This window comes from Mustelus asterias, chromosome 10 (assembly GCF_964213995.1).
Source record: "Mustelus asterias chromosome 10, sMusAst1.hap1.1, whole genome shotgun sequence".
NCBI classification, from domain to species: domain Eukaryota; kingdom Metazoa; phylum Chordata; class Chondrichthyes; order Carcharhiniformes; family Triakidae; genus Mustelus; species Mustelus asterias.
This window is the reverse complement of record NC_135810.1, coordinates 123,160,533-123,181,976: the sequence shown is the minus strand read 5'-3', so window position 1 is coordinate 123,181,976 and position 21,444 is coordinate 123,160,533. Positions and strand designations below refer to the sequence as shown.

The 21,444-nt window shown below is 49.0% G+C and overlaps 1 protein-coding gene across 1 annotated transcript in view; it reads left to right on the top strand.

Annotated features, from left to right (window-relative positions):
- pde2a (phosphodiesterase 2A) overlaps positions 1-21,444 on the top strand; it is a 284,382-nt gene that overhangs the window by 123,772 nt on the left and 139,166 nt on the right. The window contains 5 exon segments of the mRNA XM_078222653.1: positions 4,196-4,305; positions 4,690-4,745; positions 8,627-8,686; positions 10,640-10,781; positions 12,584-12,636. Of these exon segments, the coding sequence (XP_078078779.1) occupies positions 4,196-4,305; positions 4,690-4,745; positions 8,627-8,686; positions 10,640-10,781; positions 12,584-12,636 (421 nt within the window).

The following is a 21,444-nucleotide window of genomic DNA, read 5'->3' as shown; positions in this document are numbered from 1 at the left end:
CTGGCCACCCCCCAACCCAACAGTACCCGATCCCCCCTCTGTATCTAACCCCATGCTGTACCTGTCCTGGGAGTGTTTGATGGGGACAGTGTAGAGGGAGCTTTACTCTGTATCTAACCCCGTGTTGTACCTGTCCTGGGAGTGTTTGATGGGGACAGTGTAGAGGGAGCTTTACTCTGTATCTAACCCCGTGCTGTGCCTGTCCTGGGAGTGTTTGATGGGGGACAGTGTAGCGGGAGCTTTGCTCTGTATCTAACCCCGTGCTGTACCTGTCCTGGGAGTGTTTGATGGGGGACAGTGTAGCGGGAGCTTTACTCTGTATTTAACCCCGTGCTGTACCTGTCCTGGGAGTGTTTGATGGGAACAGTTTAGAGGGAGATTTACTCTGTATCTAAACCCATGCCATACCAGTTCTGGGAGTGTTTGATGGGGACAGTGTAGAGGGAGCTTTACTCTGTATCTAACTCCGTGCTGTACCTGTCCTGGGAGTGTTTGATGGGGACAGTGTAGCGGGAGCTTTACTCTGTATCTAACCTCATGCTGTGCCTGTCATGGGAGTGTCTGATGGGGACAGTGTAGAGGGAGCTTTGCTCTGTATCTAACCCCGTGCTGTACCTGTCCTGGGAGTGTTTGATGGGGACAGTGTAGCGGGAGCTTTACTCTGTATCTAACTCCGTGCTGTACCTGTCCTGGGAGTGTTTGATGGGGGACAGTGTAGCGGGAGCTTTACTCTGTATCTAACCCCGTGCTGTACCTGTCCTGGGAGTGTTTGATGGAAGATGGTGTAGCGGGAGCTTTACTCTGTATCTAACCTCATGCTGTGCCTGTCATGGGAGTGTCTGATGGGGACAGTGTAGCGGGAGCTTTACTCTGTATCTAACCCCGTGCTGTACCTGTCCTGGGAATGTTTGATAATGTGGAGATGCTGGCGTTGGACTGGGGTGAACACAGTAAGAGGTCTCACAACACCACGTTTAAAGTCCAACAGGTTTATTTGGTAGCAAATACCATAAGCTTTCGGAGCGCTGCTCCTTCGTCAGATGGAGTGGAAACTCCATCTGACGAAGGAGCAGCGCTCCGAAAGCTTATGGTATTTGCTACCAAATAAACCTGTTGGACTTTAACCTGGTGTTGTGAGACTTCTTACTATGTTTGATGGGGACAGTGCAGAGGGAGCTTTACTCTGTATCTAACCTCGTGCTGTACCTGTCCTGGGAGTGTTTGATGGGGACAGTGTAGAGGGAGCTTTACTCTGTATCTAACCCCGTGCTGTACCTGTCCTGGGAGTGTTTGATGGGGACAGTGTAGAGGGAGCTTTACTCTGTATCTAACCCCGTGCTGTATCTGTCCTGGGAGTGTTTGATGGGGACAGTGTAGAGGGAGCTTTACTCTGTATCTAACCCCGTGCTGTACCTGTCCTGGGAGTGTTTGATGGGGACAGTGTAGAGGGAGCTTTACTCTGTATCTAACCCCGTGCTGTACCTGTCCTGGGAGTGTTTGATGGGGACAGTGTAGAGGGAGCTTTACTCTGTATCTAACCCCGTCCTTACCTGTCCTGGGAGTGTTTGATGGTAATGCTTTGTGGAAGGAATGATAACTAGTTGTGTTTCACAGCTCTAACCTTGATAATGAGAGTACTTATTCCTGTCAATGAAACAATTGTACAGTGAGGATTCTCTGAAGGATTTGCCCTGGCATGTCTGCTCTGAGAGATTAATCTGAATTCACTGATGGAAACAATGGATTCCAACGCCGCTTACCTCTTTATCCTTTTGTACAGAATCTAAAAACTGTCAGCGATTAACCTGAGGGATCTTTTAAATAATGAAGCTGTTTTATGTAAATGGAACTCTGGGCAGGTGAAGACAGGAAGTTTTATTTTTATTTATATAGCCTCCTCCTTTCTCAGAGTCTGACCTACTGGAACGCCATTTAACACCATATAATTATTGACACAAACTCTAATGGCAGATTCATTATGATTCACCAGAATGTAACGGTGGCACAGTGGTTAGCATGCTGCCAGGGACCCGGGTTCGATTCCCGGCTCGGGTCACTGTCTGTGTGGAGTTTGCACGTTCTCCCCGTGTCTGCGTGGGTTTCCTCCGCGTGCTCCGGTTTCCTCCTATACTCCAAAGATGTGCCAGGTTAGGTGGATTGGCCGTGCTAAATTGCCCCTTAGTGTCAGGGGCATTAACTAGGGTAAATACATGGGGTTATGGGGATTGGGCTTGGGTGGGATTGTGGTCGGCACAGCCTCGATGGGCCGAATGGCCTCCTTCTGCACTGTAGGATTCTATGATTCTGTAAGTGAGCTTGAATAGGCCATTCAGCCCCTCAAACCTGACTTGCTGTCCAATATGATCACAGCTGATCCTCTACCTCAATTCTACTTTGGAAAGTCAAACCAGGGTCGGACTTATACAGTGAATGGTAGGGCCCTGGGGAGTGTTGAGGAACAGATGGACCAAGGATTTGATTTGATTTGATTTATTATTATCACATGTATTAGTATACAGTGACAAGTATTATTTCTTGCGTGCTATACAGATAAAGCATACCGTTCATAGAGAAGGAAAGGAGAGGGTGCAGAATGTAGTGTTACAGTCATAGCTAGGGTGTAGAGAAAGATCAACTTAATGGGGGAAGGGGAACTGGCAGCTGTCATAGTCCACACTGGTACCCATAACAGAGGCAGAAATAGGGATGTGGTCTGAATTTAGGGAACTACATGGAACATTAGCCGGCTAGACCTCAAAGATAGTAATCTCCAGATTGTCCTCTGTGTCACGCACAGAAACAGGAGAATAAGAGAGATCTGTGCCAGGCTGGGAAGATAATGCAGGAGGGAGGGCTTTAGACTCTTGGGACATTGATTTAATTTGATTTGATTTATTATTGTCACATGTATTAACATACAGTGAAAAGTATTGTTTCTTGCGCGCTATACAGACAAAGCATACCGTTCATAGAGAAGGAAAGGAGAGGGTGCAGAATGTAGTGTTACAGTCACAGCTAGGGTGTAGAGAAAGATCAACTTAATGCAAGGTAGGTCCATTCAAAAGTCCGATGATAGCAAGGAAGAAGCTGTTCTTGAGTCGGTTGGTACGTGACCTCAGACTTTTGTACCTTTTTCCTGACGGAAGAAGGTGGAAGAGAGAATGTCCGGGGTGCGTGGGGTCCTTAATTATGCTGGCTGCTTTGCCGAGGCAGCGGGAAGTGTAGACAGAGCCAATGGATGGGAGGCTGGTTTGTGTGACTGGGCTTCATTCACAACCCTTTGTAGTTCCTTGCGGTCTTGGGCTGAGCAGGAGCCAGACCAAGCTGTGATACAACCAGAAAGAATGCTTTCTATGGTGCATCTGTAAAGGTTGGTGAGAGTTGTAGCTGACATGCCAAATTTCCTTAGTCTTCTGAGAATATAGAGACATTGGTGGGGCTTTCTTAACTATAGTGTTGGCATGGGGGGGGGGACTAGGATAGGTTGTTGGTGATCTGGACAGGGAGACACCTAGACAGGGACATGTCCTCCACTATGCTTCCTGAAGTCACTGATTATTTCCTTCATTAGTTGACATTGAGGGAGAGATTATTGCCACCAGATTCTCTATCTCATCCCTGTACTCTGTCTCGTCATTGTTTGAGATCCGACCCACGACGGTGGTGTCGTCAACAAACTTGAAGATCGAGTTAGAGGGGAATTTCACCACAGTGATAGGTGTATAAGGAGTGTAGTAAGGGGCTGAGAACACAGCCTTGTGGGGCACCGGTGTTGAGGATGATCGTGGAGGAGGTGTTGTTGCCCATCCTTACTGATTGTGGTCTGTGAGTTAGGAAGTTCAGGATCCAGTCGCAGAGGGAGGAGCCGAGGCCCAAGCCACAGAGTTTGGAGATGTGTTTCGTGGGAATAATGGTGTTAAAGGCAGAGCTGTAGTCAATAAATAGGAGTGTGACATAGGTGTCCTTGATATCCAGGTGTTCCAGGGATGAGTGCAGGGCCAGGGAGATGGTGTCTGCTGTGGACCTGTTGCGGCGGCAGGCAAACTGTAGTGGATCCAGGTAGTCCGGGAGGCTGGAAATGATTCGTGCCGTGACTAACCTTTCGAAGCACTTCATAATGATGGATGTCAGAGCCACCAGACATTAAGGCACGCTGCCTGGCATATTTTGAACGGATGAGTTTTCTCTCTTTCAGGGAAGCGGTAATTACCAAGAGGAGGATTGAGTGTAATGGGCTGCACAAGACGGACGTGCAGGTGGCCAGGATGAGCCACATGGTGGCACCTTTGCCAAGCGACAAACGAGGTGCGTTCAGCGCGTCACCCGAGTAAATCATCTCCGTCTCTCCCACACCCGAGCTCTGCTCCATCCTCCCCTCACCCCCACTACCCGATACCCCTCTGCGTCTGCCCGCCCACCAGCTCCCAGCTTCCCAACCCCGACTGATGTCCCTCCAGCTCCTCACTGCTCCCTGAATCCTCCCACTATCCTCTCATTGCCTTTCCCTCCCACTGTCACCCCACTGCTAATCCTTCCCATTGCCTCCTCACCTCCTCTAACCCACCCCCATCCTCCTCTCCATCCCCCTCTTTGTCCCCTCCCCGCCTCCCCCCCGTTACCCATTTGCCCACACTCCTTTGCCTTGCCAGTGAAAGAGTCACTCTTTCATTGTTCCATTCTCTCTGACAGTGATAATTATCCCCGTGGTGGATGACGATGGCGGGCGGGTCATAGCGGTGATTTTGGTAAGAGGAACTTTCTCTTTCTTCACGGGTTTCTGCTCGTCTGTGCGAGAGTGAGTCGCGATGCAGAGAGAGAGACAGAGGGAGGGAGGGAGGGAGAGAGAGTGGAAGGGGAGGGGGAGGGAAAGGGAGAGAGGAAGAGGGAGGGAGGGGAAGGAAGGGAAAGAGGGAGGTGGAGGGAGAGGGAAAGAGAGAGAGGGAGGGAGAGAGAGGGAGGGACAGAGAGGGGGAGAGGGAGAAAAGGCAGAAGGGAGAGAGGGAGGGGGAAGGAGTGGGGGAGAGGGAGGGTAGGGAGAGGGAGAGAGAGAGAGGGAGAGAGAGGGAAAGAGGGAGGGAGGGAAAGAGAGAGAAAGGGAGGGAGAGAGAGAGGGGGTGGAGACACAGAGAGGGGGAGAGGGAGAAAAGGCAGAAGGGAGAGAGGGAGGGGGAAGGAGTGGGGGAGAGGGAGGGTAGGGAGAGGGAGAGAGAGAGAGGGAGAGAGAGGGAAAGAGGGAGGGAGGGAAAGAGAGAGAAAGGGAGGGAGAGAGAGAGGGGGTGGAGACACAGAGAGGGGGAGAGGGAGAAAAGGAGGGAGGGAGAGAGGGAGGGGGAGGAAGGGAGAGAGGGAGGGGGAGGGAGGGGGAGGGAGGGGGAGAGGGAGGCTTGGGAGAGGGAGGGAGAGAGAGGGAGAGAGAGGGAGAGAGAGAGGGAGAGAGGGAGGGAAAGAGGGAGGGAGGGAAAGAGAGAGAAAGGGAGGGAGAGAGAGGGGGTAGAGAGAGAGAGAGAGGGAGAGAGAGGGACGGAGAGAGGGGGAGGGAGAGAGAGAGAGGGAGGGAGAGGGAAGGGTGGAGTGGAAAGAGAGAGAGAAAGTGGGAAAGAGGGAGGGAAGGAAAGAGCGAGAAAGGGGGATGAAAGAGAGGGAGGTAGGGAGAGGGAAGGAGGGAGATAGAGGGCGAGAGTGAGAGGCACGGGGGGAGGGAAAGAAAGAGAGGGAGAGAGAGAGAGGGAGGGAAAGAGGTAGGATGAGAGGGTGTGAGAGAGCAGGAAGGAGGGAGAGAGGGAAGGAAAGAGTTTAAATTTTTTTAATTAGTGTCACAAGTTGGCTTACATTAACACTGCAATGAAGTTACTGTGAAAATCCCCTAGTTGCCACACTCCAGCACCTGTTCGGGTACACTGTGGGAGAATTTAGCATGGCCAATGCACCCTAACCAGCACATCTTTCAGACTGTGGGAGGAAACTGGAGCACCCGGAGGAAACCCACGTAGACACGGGGAGAACGTGCAGACTCCACACAGACAGTGACCCAAGCCAGGAATCGAACCCGGGTTCCTGGCGCTGTGAGGCTGCAGCGCTAACCACTGTGCCACCGTGTTGAGAGCTCTGTGCATGGTGGCACAGTGGTTAGCCCTACAAGCTATTTTATTTTTTTATTATTCTTTTATGGGATGTGGGCATCGCTGGCGAGACCACCATTTATTGCCCATCCCTAGTTGCCCTTGAACTGAGTGTCTCGCTCGGCCATTTCAGGGGGCAGTCAAGAGTCAACCACATTGCTGTGGCTCTGGAGTCTCATGTAGGCCAGACCGGGTTTGATATCCATATTCCTTCCCAGCTACTTCACTCACACAATGGGCCACCCAGTTTTCATTGTGCTGGGACTGTGCTGTGGTGATAGAGTCATAGAGGTTTACAGCATGGAAACAGGCCCTTCGGCCCAACTTGTCCATGCCGCCCTTATTTTTTTTAAACCCCTAAGCTAATCACAATTGCCAGCATTTGGCCCATATCCCTCAATACCCATCTTACCCATGTAACTGTCTGAACGCTTTTTAAAAGACAAAATTGTACCCGCTTCTACTACTACCTCTGGCAGCTCGTTCCAGACACTCACCACCCTCTGTGTGAAAAAATTGTCCCTCTGGACACTTTTGTATCTCTCCCCTCTCACCTTAAACCTATGCCCTCTGGTTTTAGACTCCCCTACCTTTGGGAAAAGATATTGACTATCTACCTTGTCTATGCTCCTCATTATTTTATGGACCTCTATAAGGTCACGCCTCAGCCTCCTTCGCTCCAGAGAAAAAAGTCCCAGTCTATTCAGCCTCTCCTCTTAACTCAATCCATCAAGTCCCGGTAGCATCCTAGTAAATCTTTTCTGCACTCTTTCTAGTTTAATAATATCCTTTCTATAATAGGGTGACCAGAATTGCACACAGTATTCCAAGTGTGGCCTTACCAATGTCTTGTACAACTTCAACAAGACGTCCCAACTCCTGTATTCAATGTTCACACCGATGAAACCAAGCATGCCGAATGCCTTCTTCACCACTCTGTCCACCTGTGACTCCACTTTCAAAGAGCTATGAACATGTACCCCTAGATCTCTTTATTCTGTAACTCTCCCCAACACCCTATCATTAACTGAGTAAGTCCTGCCCTGGTTCAATCTACCAAAATGCACCGCATTTGTCTAAATTAAACTCCATCTGCCATTCGTCAGCCCATTGGCCCAATTGATCAAGATCCTGCTGCAATTGGAGATAACCTTCCTCACTGTCCACCATGCCACCAATCTTGGTGTCATCTGCAAACTTACTAACCATGCCACCTATATTCTCATGATAATGCAGTTACAATTCAGTAATCCCAGGCTAATGCCCTGAGGACGTGGGTTCAAATCCCACCACGGCAGCTGGTGGAATTTACAATCAATTAATACAATCTGGAATATAAAGCTAGTCTCAGTAATGGTGACCATGAAACTATCATCGATTGTTGTAAAAACCCATCTGGTTCATTAATGTCCTTTAGGGAAGGAAATTTGCCATCTTTATTGAGTCTGGCCTATATGTGACTCCAGAGCCACAGCAATTGTGGTTGACTTCTATATGGGTGGCACGGTAGCACAGTGGTTAGCACTGCTGCCTCACAGCGCCAGGGACCCAGGTTCAATTCCTGGCTTGGGTCACTGTGTGGAGTTTGCATGTTCTCCCCGTGTCTGCGTGGGTTTCTTCCAGGTGCTCCCGTTTCCTCCCACAGTCTGAAAAGTAACGTTTATTTATAAGTCACAAGTAGGCTTACATTAACACTGCAATGAAGTTGCTGTGCTGGTTAGGGTGCATTGGCCATCCTAAATTCTCCCTCAGTGTACCCGAACAGGTGCCGGAATGTGGCAACTAGGGGATTTTCACAGTAACTTCATTGCAGTGTTAATGTAAGCCTACTTGTGACACTAATAAATCTAAACTCTGAAAGAAAGTTACTATGGATACTGGAAATCAGAAATAAAAATAGAAAATGCTGGAAAATCTCAGCTAGTCTGGCGAGGGAAACAGAGTTAACGCTTCGAGTCTGATAGGATTATCTGGTTGACTTCTAACTGCCCCTCTGAAATGTCTGAGCTAGTCATTCAGTTCAAGGGGCAATTAGGGATGGACAATGAATGCTGGCCAGTCAGCGACACCCACATCCCATCAACAATTAAAAAAAGGCTACCTCTTCAGTGATGCTTACTTTCCAATTTCCAATTCTCTTCCTGCACCCAGTGGTGTTCTAAGGCAGACTCTCGCCTGTTTCCATCGCTATTAATTCCTGGACCTAGTCACTAAGTCTGTCGCCAGGGGGCGTATAGATTGAGGGGCGCCACCCCACATCCAGCGTGGCTGACCAGGACTCTCTCCTGTCCTTACTGGGAAGTACTTGGAAGGATTTACAGGTTGGCACTCATCGTGTTTGGCCGTGTTATGAACACACTTTCCTTGACCATCAAGTCCTGGGGTGGGACTTGAACCCGGAGCTCCTGGCTCAGAGGCAGGGGCACCAACCCACTGCGCCACGAGAATGGTGATCCCCCAGATATCATTTTCTTTGATCTTTGCCTTGCCATTCATCTTTCTTCTAGGTGTGTTGTGGCCATCTGGATGTTGCTGATGAACCATCTCTCCATCTACTGGAAAAACACGTGAGTATGCAACTCAGCGATATTCCCAAATCCTGACCAGTCACTTCAACAGCCAATCCAATGTCAGCCATGCCACCCTTACCCCCAAACCTCACTCCCCCCTTCCAGCTGAGCTCAGTAATTTGATTTGATTTATTATTGTCACGTGTATTAACATACAGTGAAAAGTATTGTTTCTTGTGCGCTATACAGACAAAGCATGCCGTTCATAGAGAAGGAAAGGAGAGAGTGCAGAATGTAGTGTTACAGTCATAGCTAGGGTGTAGAGAAAATACAACTTAGTGTGAGGTCGGTCCATTCAAAAGTCTGACAGCAGCAGGGAAGAAGCTGTTCTTGAGTCGGTTGGTACATGACCTCAGACTTTTGTATCTTTTTCCCGATGGAAGAAGGTGGAAGAGAGAATTTCCAGGGTGCGTGGGGTCCTTAATTATGCTGGCTGCTTTGCCGAGGCAGCGGGAAGTGTAGACAGTGTCAACTGATGGGAGGCTGGTTTGAGTGATGGACTGGGCTTCATTCACAACTCTTTCTTGCGGTCTTGGGCAGAGCAGGAGCCATACCAAGCTGTGATACAACCAGAAAGAATGCTTTTCAAGGTGCACCTGTAAACGTTGGTGAGAGTCGTAGCGGGCATTCCAAATTTCCTTAGTCTTCTGAGAAAGTTGAGGTTGTTGGTGGGGCTTCCTTAACTGTAGTGTGGATAGTGAGGTTCACTGTCAGAAGTTTGTGGGTTCCAGCCCATATTCCGGATCCAGACGGACATGCTCAGTGCAGGATCTTTTGCTTCATTCCTCAGATGGGAGTGTCATTTGTATTTGTGGCACTCATTGCCCGTTGAGAAGGTGATGGTGAGCTGCCTTTTGAACTGCTGCAGGTCCAGGTGGTGTAGGTACACTCATATTGCAGTTCGAGAGGGTGTTCCAGAATTTTGACCCAGCAACAGTGAATGAACCACGATATATTTCTAAATTGGGATGGTGAGTGGCTTGGAGGGGAACTTGCAGATGGTGGTGTTCCCCATGTGTCTGTTACCCTTGCCCTTCAAGATGGCAGTGGTTGTGGGTTGGAAGATGCTGTTGAAGGAGCCTTGCTGAGTTCCTGCAGTTCATCTTGTAGGTGGTACACACGGCTGTCACTGTGCGTCAGTGGTGGAGGGAGTGAATGTTTGTAGATGTGGTGCCAATCAAGCGGGGCTACTTTGTCCTGGATGGTGTTGAGCTTCTTGAGTGTTGTTGGAGCTGCACCCATCCAGGCAAGTGGGGAGTATTCCATCACACTCCTGACTTTAGTGGATAGGCTTTGGGAAGTCAGGAGGTGGGTTACTCACCACAGTAGTCCTAGCCTCTGACGTGCTCTTGTAGCCACAGTGTTAATACGGCTGATGTAGTTCAGTTTCTGATAAATAGTAACCTCCAGGATGTTGATAGTGGGCGATTCAGCAATGTTAATACCGTCGGATTTCAAGGGGTGATGGTCAGATTCCCTCTTACTGGTGATGGTCATTGTGTGGCACTTTGTGGCATGAATGTTATTTGCCACTTGTCAGCCCAAGCCTGGATATTGTCCAGATCTTGTTCCATTTGGACATGGACTGCTTCAGTATCTGAGGAGTGGTGAATGGTGCTGAACATTGTGCAATCATCAGCGAACATCACAGAATCGAATCATAGAATAGGATAGAATGGAACTGTAGAATAGAATCCCGACAGTGCAGAAGGAGGCCATTTGTCCTCTCTCCCTCAGCCCGCAGTGGGACAGGGTGTGAGTGTCACAGTCAGTGGGGACGCTGAGCGCTGTAACACCGGATTGCTGCTCTGATTAAAGACGGCAGCAGCTTTGTGCGAGCGTTGTGATTGCTCCCACGGGCAGCTGCAGCCTCGCCCTGTGCTCTCTCGCTCTCTCTCTCTCTCTCTCGCTCTCTCTCTCACGCTGTACTTCCTCTCCTCTCTCTGGCAGATTTGTGCCACCTGTAAACGGGTGCAGAACCTCCTCAACCCCCTGAGCTGGAGCCACATCGGATTACACCACAGTTACACTGCTGATGCTGAGCCTCTGAATGCTTTCAATGAATTAGACCACAAAATCCTCAAACTGTGTGGTACGTGTGTGAGTGTGTGTTAGCATTAATCTGTATCTAACCCCGTGCTGTACCTGTCCTGGGAGTGTTTGATGGGGACAGTGTAGAGGGAGATTTAGTCTGTATCAACCCCGTGTTGTACCTGTCCTGGGAGTGTTTGATGGGGACAGTGTAGAGGGAGCTTTACTCTGTCTCTAACCCCGTGCTGTACCTGTCCTGGGAGTGTTTGATGGGGACAGTGTAGAGGGAGCTTTACTCTGTCTCTAACCCCATGCTGTACCTGTCCTGGGCGTGTTTGATGGGGACAGTGTAGCGGGAGATTTAGTCTGTATCTAACCCCGTGCTGTACCTGTCCTGGGAGTGTTTGATGGGGGACACTGTAGAGGGAGATTTACTCTTTGAACCCTTGTTCTAGAAACACCACCCACTCCCAGCCATGGGAAAAAAAGTCCAGTCTGCCCAGCCCTGTCAGAATTTTATACATTTCTATGATCTCCCCTCTCATTCTTATGAATTCCAGTGAATTACAGGCCCAGTCAACCCAATCTCTGCTCATATGACAATCCTGCCAACCCAGGAATCAGTCTGATGACCCCTTGCTGCACTGCCTCGACGGCAAGTATATCCTTTCTTAGATAAGGAGACCAACAGTGCACACAATACCCCAGGTGAGGTCTCACCAAGGCCCTGTAGAGCCTCAGTAAGACATCCTTGCTCCTGTACTCAAGTCTTCTAGCGATGAAGACCAACGTACCATTTGCCTCCCTCACTCCTTGCTGTACCTGCACGATTGTTTCAGTGACTGGTGTACGAGGACACCCAGCTCCTTTATACATCAACATTTCCCAATCTCTCACCAGTTAAATACTCTGCCTTTCTGTTTCTCAGTCTGAGTTGGATAACTTCACATTCATCCACATCAGACTATATTTGCTACACATTTGACCACTCACTCAACCTATCTAAACCATCTTGAAGCCTATTAATATCCTCCTCACCACGGTGGCACAGTGGTTAGCACTGCTGCCTCACAGCACCAGGAACCCGGGTTCAATTCCCGGCTTGGGTCACTGTCTGTGCGGAGTCTGCACGTTCTCCCCGTGTCTGCGTGGGTTTCCTCTGGGTGCTCCGGTTTCCTCCCACTGTCTGAAAGACGTGCTGGTTAGCTGCATTGGCCATGTTAAATTCTCCCTCAGTGTACCCAAACAGGTGCCGGAGTGTGGCGACTGGGGAATTTCACAGTAAATGTAAATCTACTTGTGACTAATAAATAAACTTGAAATAAACTTTCACATTCCCAACAAGATGGTGTCATCAGCAGCCTTGGAAATATTAGTTTGTGTTTCTTCCTTAAAGTCCACAACCCTGAGAGTGTTTGATCAGACAGTGGGTGAGTGGGGGGTGTGAGGGGGGGTGTGTTGGGTGGGTGTGAATTGGGTGTGAGCTTTGTGGTTGTGGGTGTGTGAGGTTGGTGGGTGTGAATTAGGTGTGGGGTATGTGTGTTCAGTGGGGGGAGTGAGGTGAGTGTAGGGGGGTATGTGTTGGGTGGGCGTAGTGGGTATGTTGGGTGGGTGTGAATTGGGTGTGGGGTGTGTGTTCAGTGGGGGGTGTGAGGTGGGCGTAGAGGGGTGTGTGTTGGATGGGTGAGGTGTGTGTTGGGTGGTGGGGGGTGTGAGGTGGGTTTAGGTGGGTTTGTTGGGTGGGGGTGTGTATTGAGTGGGTGGGGGTGTGAGGTGGGTGGGTGTTGTGTTGTGTTGTGTCGGAAAGCTTGTTCATCACCAACGATTGGTCAATGTTGATGATAACCTTTGGTTGCCCTCTAGGTGAACTCTATGATCTGGACGCTTCCTCGCTTCAGCTGAAGGTTATTCACTATGTAAGTCTTCAAACAGTTTATTTTCATCAACATTCTCTCGGGCTTCCCTGTAACCTGTTAAACTTTAACCACCCTTCGCCTCTGGCTGCCCAGGTTTCTGGGTTCACTCTGAACTCAAACTGCTGGCCGTTGTTTCGAATCCCTCTCTCGTCCCGTTCACTCCAGTGGTTGGCCAGATGTTTGGAAGGTTTTAGAAGCTGGGAAAGGGTGACCAAAATAATAATTCCCCACTGGAATTTAGGGGCCTGTATGTTCAGGAGAATTCCTATTGGCCCTTCCTGTGATTTGCCAAAGCCTCACCAGGATGTGATGGACTGGGAACGGCACCGAGAAACTTCCCTGCTTCATCTGTGCACAGGGATTGGAAACAAGATTTGGTCACAAGGCGATGACGGGATTGGATAGGCTCAATAAAGAAAAGCTGTTCCCATTGGCTGATGGTGCAGGAACTCTTGGATTTTCTGTGCCAGTTGGCTGTCCTTGGGTGTGATGGTGACCCGCTTGGTGTGCATGGCACCCAGGTTGGTGTCCGCGAACAGCCCCAGCGGCTAAACCTCACCAGCCTCCTGCAGGCCCCTGACGGTCGAGCTCTGGAAGTTCAGGATGGTCTTGTCCTGAGCAATGTCCCGCACCCGGCGCTGGAAGGGCAGCTTGCGGACCTGTAGTTCGGTGGACTTCTGATAGCGGCAGATCTCCCACAGGGCCGGGCCAATAGTGGTGCAGCTTCTTGAACCTGCTGGTGGCCGGGGCGCTCATGTAGAGAGCATTGCCCCCGGTGGATTTGCAGACCGTTTGTTTGGTTCTAGTCATTTCCCATAATGTCCCTCTTTCCCACCGCGATTCTCCTCACATTGTAGACAATTTGTCATCGTTTTTATTGGTGAACAGTTTCCGGTACCAATGAAACTGCTGCTCCAGTGTCTACCACCATTTGCACTGATTGTCCGTCTGGTAAAACAGTGACCCAGAATTGATTAGTTGCATCAGCAATAGCTAGTACATTCTACAACAGCTCATCTTCTGAATGTGACTCTGGTCTTTTTTGCGCCCTTTTTATATCATGTGGATTCCTTTCCGTCTATTTTGTTTTCACATTTGATGCTTTCGATTCTTGCTTTTTATAGTTCTTGCTGGGAACTTGTTTCTTTCTCCAACAAGCACATTTGATGTCCCCCTTTCTGCCACAATTTCCCCACTTTATGTCTTTGTTCCAGCAATCTGCTGCTGCTGCCCAGTTTTTGCACATTGATGACAATTTTGAACCTGAGCCTGTGTTTGAGTCTCAGCCGACATTTTATGGATTCTCGTTCTCCAACTTAACTGGTGAGCTTGGTTAACTGCCAAGTCCGTGGAGACTGCAAATTCTAAAGCCTCCTTTAGGTTTAGGTGCTTTCTGTTAACAATATTGTTTGGAGAGCTTCACATCTTAACCCACACACTAGTCTGTCTCTAATAGCGTCATTCAGGACATTCCCGAATTCACGGCATTCAGCTAATTTCTCCAAGGTAGCTAGCTACAAACTGTGTGATTGATTCGCCTTCTTGTTGCTTACTCTTATGGAACTTAAACCTCTCGGTGATGACCAAAAGTTTAGGTGAGAAGTGGCCCTGATAAATATTCCCGCTATCTCCTCATATGTTTTCGAACTTCGCTTTTCTGGCTGGACCAGACTTCTCAGGAGGCTGAATGTTTCTCTCCCAATGTATTCAGGAAAGTTGGGACTACAATATCTGCTGCGATTTTATTCGCTTGGACAAAATAATTGCCTCTTTTCAGTTTATGAATTCCCCTGCTTGGTGATCTCACTATGCAGTGCCATGGCTCCAAAAATCCCACCATTTGTAGTGTGGAGAAAGGGCTTGCGTAAGCACAATGTGACACAAGGCGTTTTAGCGTTACGTTTCTTCATTTTTCAAACAGTTACTCCTGGGCCGAGGATCGGGGTGGGGGAGGGAGGTGGGATAATTCCCTACAGGGTTTTGGGGGCCTTTATGTTCAGGAGAGTTCCTTTTGGCTCTCCCTGCGCTTTGTTAAAACCTCACCAGAAATGTGACGGACTGGGAACGGCATTGAGAAAATGTCCGGCCTTTAATCTGTCAACAGGGATTGGAAACCCGCTTTGGCCGGAAGGTTTGATCACAGGGTGATGACAGGATTGGATAAGGTCAATAAGGAAAAGCTGCTCCCATTGGCTGGGGTGGAGGGGGCTTAGATTGAAGGGTTTGAGAAGGAGGTGAAGGCTGGCAGGGTGAAGCTCTTTCTACACAGCGAGTGGGAATGAGCGGGAACTCGCTGCCCACAAGGGGGGTGGAAGCGGAGACGATGAATGATTTCGAAAGGAAATTGGATGGGCTCTTGAGGGAAATAAACCGGCAGAGTTACAGGGATAGAGCGGGGGAATGGGACTGACTGGATTAGTCTACAGAGAGACAGCAAAGATTCAATGAGCTGAATGGCCTCATTCTGTGTTGTAATTAACCTATCTCGGTCTCTGGAGGTTTCAATATACAGCCTCTTACCTTAAACTAAACTATCCCCCCTCCCTCTTTCAGCACTTTTATTCCCCATTGAGAAAGATTTTGTGTCAAAGAAAATGGTAAATAAAACAAGAATATTTTTGTACAATACCGGATGAGCGCCTCGTCTGTTATGAAGCGGAGGTTCATCCCTCTCTGAGAGCTAACACCTGACCGCTCAAAGAGGAGTACCTCACTTTATAATCTGTTAAAGTGAGTGTGTGATATAGCACCATCCGCTCTTCGCCAACTTCTTGTGGCTAAATCAAAATAACCAGCTGACACTCTCTCTGCAAAATCAGTAACACTTTATTAATCTAACTAGCAGTGAACAGGTTAACGAAACTATTAACAAACCCAATAAACCACGATTCTAATGCAATGCTGTCCAGATAAATACAATTCCCACTTAGCAAAAGGCAATAGAATTTTTTTGCCACTCTCAAAATTTCAATCGGGTTTGTCCTCTTCCGGAATCTTCTGTCTTTCTGCTCATCCAGGATCGCTTCTTTTGGTACCTTTGCTATTCAGAGGAGGCTTTGAACTAAAGGCTATTAGCTGTGCCAGAGAACAGTTGTTGGCTGTGTCTCTGGAGCTGAGAACGGTCTCTTATACCCCTGGTGACATATCAACATTTGATTTGATTTTGATTTGATTTGATTTATTATTGTCACATGTATTAACATACAGTGAAAAGTATTGTTTCTTGCATGCTATACAGACAAAGCATACCGTTCATAGAGAAGGAAAGGAGAGAGTGCAGAATGTAGTGTTACAGTCATAGCTAGGGTGTAGAGAAAGATCAACTTAATGCAAGGTAGGTCCATTCAAAAGTCTGATGGCAGCAGGGAAGAAGCCGTTCTTGAGTCGGTTGGTACGTGATCTCAGACTTTTGTATCTCTTCCCCAATGGAAGAAGTTGGGAAGAGAGAATGTCTGGGGTCCTTAATTATGCTGGCTGCTTTTCCAAGGCAGCCGGAAGTGTACACAGAGTCAATGGATGGGAGGCTGGTTTGTGTGATGGATAGGGCTACATTCACGACCTTTTGTAGTTCCTTGCGGTCTTGGGCAGAGCAGGAGCCATACCAAGCTGTGATACAACCAGAAAGAATGCTTTCTATGGTGCATCTGTAAAAGTTGGTGAGAGTCGTAGCTGACATGCCAAATTTCCTTAGTCTTCTGAGAAAGTAGAGGCGTTGGTGGGCTTTCTTAACTATAGTGTCGGCATGGGGGGACCAGGACAGGTTGTTGGTGATCTGGACACCTAAAAACTTGAAGCTCTCGACCCTTCCTACTTCATCCCTGTTGATGTAGACATAATAATGGACTCAGAGAGCAAGCTACCTGCGTGGGAGCAGCACCATGCATGCAGTAACCCGGGATCTGTTGACAGTTAATACACAAATTCCTTACAATCCCCTCAATAGGATTGGTTCTCAGGTTACCAAAACATCAAATTTAAATCTAATAGGCTACTGTTATCCAAGGGCCTAATTGAAATTGATTGGCTCAAATTCAAAAACAGCCTGTTGTCTTGGAAACACGACTGTTTGGCTTTTGATACACTATTTTAGTCTGTGTACTGCATATGCGCGCACATCTACAGAAAAAACACTCCCTTTATGCAGGCAATTTTACAGACACCAATTACGCAACAAGTGTTTGTGCTGAGTGTTGCTCCCAGCAGTGTCCTGAAACCGAGGCAATCCTGGAGGGTTGAGAGTCATTTGGCCCTAAGATGGGACCTGTGGAAGGTACAAAATAGATCAGGCCATGTTCTCCCAATAAATGCTCCCCCCCGCCCCCCTCAGTCGCTGCCTCTGAATTAGGGGGTGGGCCTGTGATGAATCCCTTCTCTGTCTTTGGGTCCAGGAGAACACAAGAAATAGAAGCAGGAGCAGGCCATTTGGTCCCTCAGGTCTGCTGTGCCCACCAGTCAAGGAGACCATGTCTGATCTGATTGTGGCCTTATCTCCACCTTGCTGTCCTCACACCCCCTCCATTCCCCCCCCCCCCCCCCCCCCCCCCGCCCCCCAAATAACCTGTGATCACCTTGTCAATCTGCCTACCTCAGTCTTGAATGAGCCAACCCCCACTGCTCTCTGGGACGGAGCATTCCAATCACCCTCTGAGGCAACTGTGCCCCTTTGTCCTAGATTCCCCCATGAGGGGGAAACATCCTCTCGGCATCCACCCTGTGAAGCCCCCTCAGAATCTTATGTTTCAATAACTCATTCTTCTGAACTCCAATGAGTCCCAACCTGCTCAACCTTTCCTCGTAAGACAACCCCTTCATCCCAGGAATCAGCCCAGTGAACCTTCCACTGAACAATCCCAATGCGAGTCTAACCCTTGTTGTATAAGGGAGGGTGTGTGATCTTTGCTGGGTTCCGGCAGGGTGATGGGAAACGAGGCCTCTCGCTGCTGAAATTCCGATACTTTCTCAGCCATGCAATGGAAACATAAACTTGGATCAGGCGCTGACTTTGGACACCATTCAGTGCCTCCCACAGAGAGCCAGAGACACGTCCACAATCTGGAAGAGGACATTCGCGCTCGCGTGATTCTATTTTTTTTAACCACAGATATCCCTTGTGTTCCTCCCCAGCATTGCTGCTGGAAGACATTGTGGGAGACTGTTAATCTAGCCAGTAACGCTTGCTGCACGAGGCACCGTGAATGGAAAGGGGGCATAAGGTCGGTGGGCTTCCCTCACCAGCTCCCCTGCCACTAGCACACCCCCTCCCTCGCCCTCTCTTCCCCCACCGTCACTCTCTGTCAGTGACTGCTCGGGATATTGTGTGTTTAGCAGTGTAATGCGGTTTCATCGTGTAAACACAGCTGGGAGCTTTCTCTCCAAGGCTTGTGGCAAATATTTATGTGAGCGGACCCTGCTTTGTGTCCCTCACCCCCACCTGCGCGCTCCCATGTTGGATGTTCACCAGATTCCAGTGATGACAGGCTGCTGTTGAAATCAGCACACCCCCTGACGCACTGCACTCTCTACAGCGGCTTCTGAGGAAGATGTTTCTGCAGAATCCCTTTCATGTGGAGTTGTTGCTATGTTGCTGGATGATGGGCCCCGTATCTAAGGAAGGATGTGCTGTCCTTGGAAAGGGTCCAAAGGAGGCTCACAAGAATGATCCCTGGAATGAAGAGCTTGTCGGATGAGGAACGGTTGAGGACTCTGGGTCTGTACTCGCTGGAGTTTAGAAGGATGAGTGGGGATTTTATTGAAACTTACAGGATACTGTGAGACCTGGATAGAGTGGACGTGGAGAGGACGTTTCCACCAGTAGGAAAAACTAGAACCAGAGGCACAACCTCAGGCTAAAGGGACAATCCTTTAAAACAGAGATGAGGAGGAATTTCTTCAGCCAGAGAGTGGTGAATCTGTGGAACTCTTTGCCGCAGGAGGCTGTGGAGGCCGGGTCATTGAGTGTCTTTAAGACAGAGATAGATAGGTTCTTGATCAATAAGGGGATCAGGGGTTTATGGGGAAAAGGCAGGAGAATGGGGATGAGAAAAATATCAGCCATGATTGAATGGCGGAGCAGACTCGATGGGCCGAGTGGCCTAATTCTGCTCCTATGTCTGATGTCTTATGGATTGATCCAGCAGCCTGGAATGATGATTATGGAATCACACAATCCCTACGGAGCAGCAGGAGGCCATTCGACCCATCGAGTCCACACTGACGCTCTGACAAGGGTAATTGGGCAACTAAAGCTGATCCTTGTGCACAGTGTTTGAGTGAAGAAGAAAATAACTTTCACTATCACTATTTTAACGATTTTGATTTGATTTATTATTGTCACATGTGGGGATTGTCACATTTGGGGTGGCACAGTGGTTAGCACTGCTGCCTCACAGCGCCAGACCCGGGTTCGATTCCTGGCCTTGGGTCACTGTCTGTGTGGAGTCTGCACATTCTCCCAGTGTCTGCGTGGGTTTCCTCCGGGTGCTCCGGTTTCCTCCCACAATCCAAAGATGTGCGGGTTAGGTGGATTGGCCATGCTAAATTGCCCGTTAGTGCCAGGGGGATTAGCAGGGTAAATATGTGAGGTTATGGGGATAGGGTTGGATTGTTGTTGGTTCAGGCTCGATGGGCCAAATTGCCTCCTTCTTTACTGTACGGATTCTATGATTCTATGTATTAGTGTACAGTGAAAAGTATTGTTTCTTGTGCCCTATGCAGACAAAGCATACCGTTCATAGAAAAGGAAAGGAGAGAGTGCAGAATGAAATGTTACAGTCATAGTTAGGGTGTAGAGAAAGGTCAACTTAATGCAAGGTGGGTCCATTCAAAAGTCTGACAGCAGCAGGGAAGAAGCTGTTCTTGAGTCGGTTGGTACGTGACCTCAGACTTTTGTATCTTTTTCCCAATGGAAGAAGGTGGAAAGAAAATGTCCGGGGTGTGTGGGGTCCTTAATTATGCTGGCTGCTTTTCCGAGGCAGTGGGAAGTGTAGACAGAGTCGATGGATGGGAGGCTGGTTTGCGTGATGGATTGGGCTACATTCACGACCTTTTGTAGTTTCCTCCGGTCTTGGTCAGAGCAGGAGCCATACCAAGCTGTGATACAACCAGAAAGAATGCTTTCTTTGGTGCATCTGTAAAAGTTGGTGAGAGTCATAGCTGACATGCCAAATTTCCTTAGTCGCCTGGGCTTTCTGAAGTATAACGTTGGCATGGGGGGACCAGGACAGTTTGTTGGTGATCTGGACAGGGGGGCATCTAGACAGGGGCATGTTCTCCTTTACGCTTCCTGAAGTCGATGACAATTTCCTTTGTTTTGTTGACATTGAGGGAGAGATTATTGTTGCCGCACCAGTTCGCCAGATTCTCTATCTCTTTCCTGTACTCCGACTCATCATTGTTTGAGATCCGACCCACTACGGTATTGAAAATCGGGTTGGAGGGGAATTTGGCCACACAGTCATAGTTGCATAAGAAGTATAGAAAGGGACTGAGGACACCGAGTTCATCATCACTGATCCCTGTTAAAGAGGGAGATCCACACTTTCCTTCTACAGGTCGGGAATAGCTGAGTTGGGGGATTTTCTGACTTAGTGAATCCGACCTTCAAGAACGCCTGCCTGCAGCTGGGATTTTCAGTCGGACTTTGGGGAAAGGTTGAACAAAGAACAAAGAACAATACAGCACAGGAACAGGCCCTTCGGCCCTCCAAGCCCGCGCCGCTCCCTGGTCCAAACTAGACCATTCTTTGTATCCTTCCATTCCCACTCTGTTCATGTGGCTATCTAGATAAGTCTTAAACGTTCCCAGTGTGTCCGCCTCCACCACCTTGCCTGGCAGCGCATTCCAGGCCCCCACCACCCTCTGTGTAAAATATGTCCTTCTGATATCTGTGTTAAACCTCCCCCCTTCACCTTGAACCTATGACCCCTCGTGAACGTCACCACCGACCTGGGAAAAAGCTTCCCACCGTTCACCCTATCTATGCCTTTCATAATTTGATACACCTCTATTAGGTCACCCCTCATCCTCCGTCTTTCCAGTGAGAACAAGCCCAGTTTACCCAATCTCTCCTCATAACTAAGCCCCTCCATACCAGGCAACATCCTGGTAAACCTCCTCTGCACTCTCTCTAAAGCTTCCACGTCCTTCTGGTAGTGTGGCGACCAGAACTGGGCGCAGTATTCCAAATGCGGCCGAACCAACGTTCTATACAACTTAAACATCAGACCCCAACTTTTATACTCTATGCCCCATCCTATAAAAGCAAGCATGCCATATGCCTTCTTCACCACCTTCTCCACCTGTGACGTCACCTTGAAGGATCTGTGGACTTGCACACCCAGGTCCCTCTGCGTATCTACACCCTTGAAATGGGGTTCAGTGCGGGCGCTCCTGGGTGTGTGTGTAGATTGTCGGATGCGGAGGGGGGCAGGGGGGTCAGGCCCACCTCTGTGCCCTGGCACCCTGCTTGAACAAATGAAATTTATCAACAAAATCTGTGCCACTTTTAATGCCAGCTCCAAAGTCGTACCCATTGGACCTGGTGCTCAGCAGGGACAGCCTTGCTTGAAAGCGAGTTAAAGAAATGTTAACTGGACCTGTTTAAGAATGATGGGCCACTGTGTGGTTTATGTGACGAGGGTCATTCACACGGCTCACTGTGTCCATGTATGTATGGGCTGCCCAAGACACACAAAGGTGATGTCCCTTTACACCTTTATCTTGTCCTTGACCAGTTCGACACAGTGTGAATTGACCAAATAGTTGGACGAGATGCTATAACCAGATTCGAGCAAATTGTCTACCACAGTG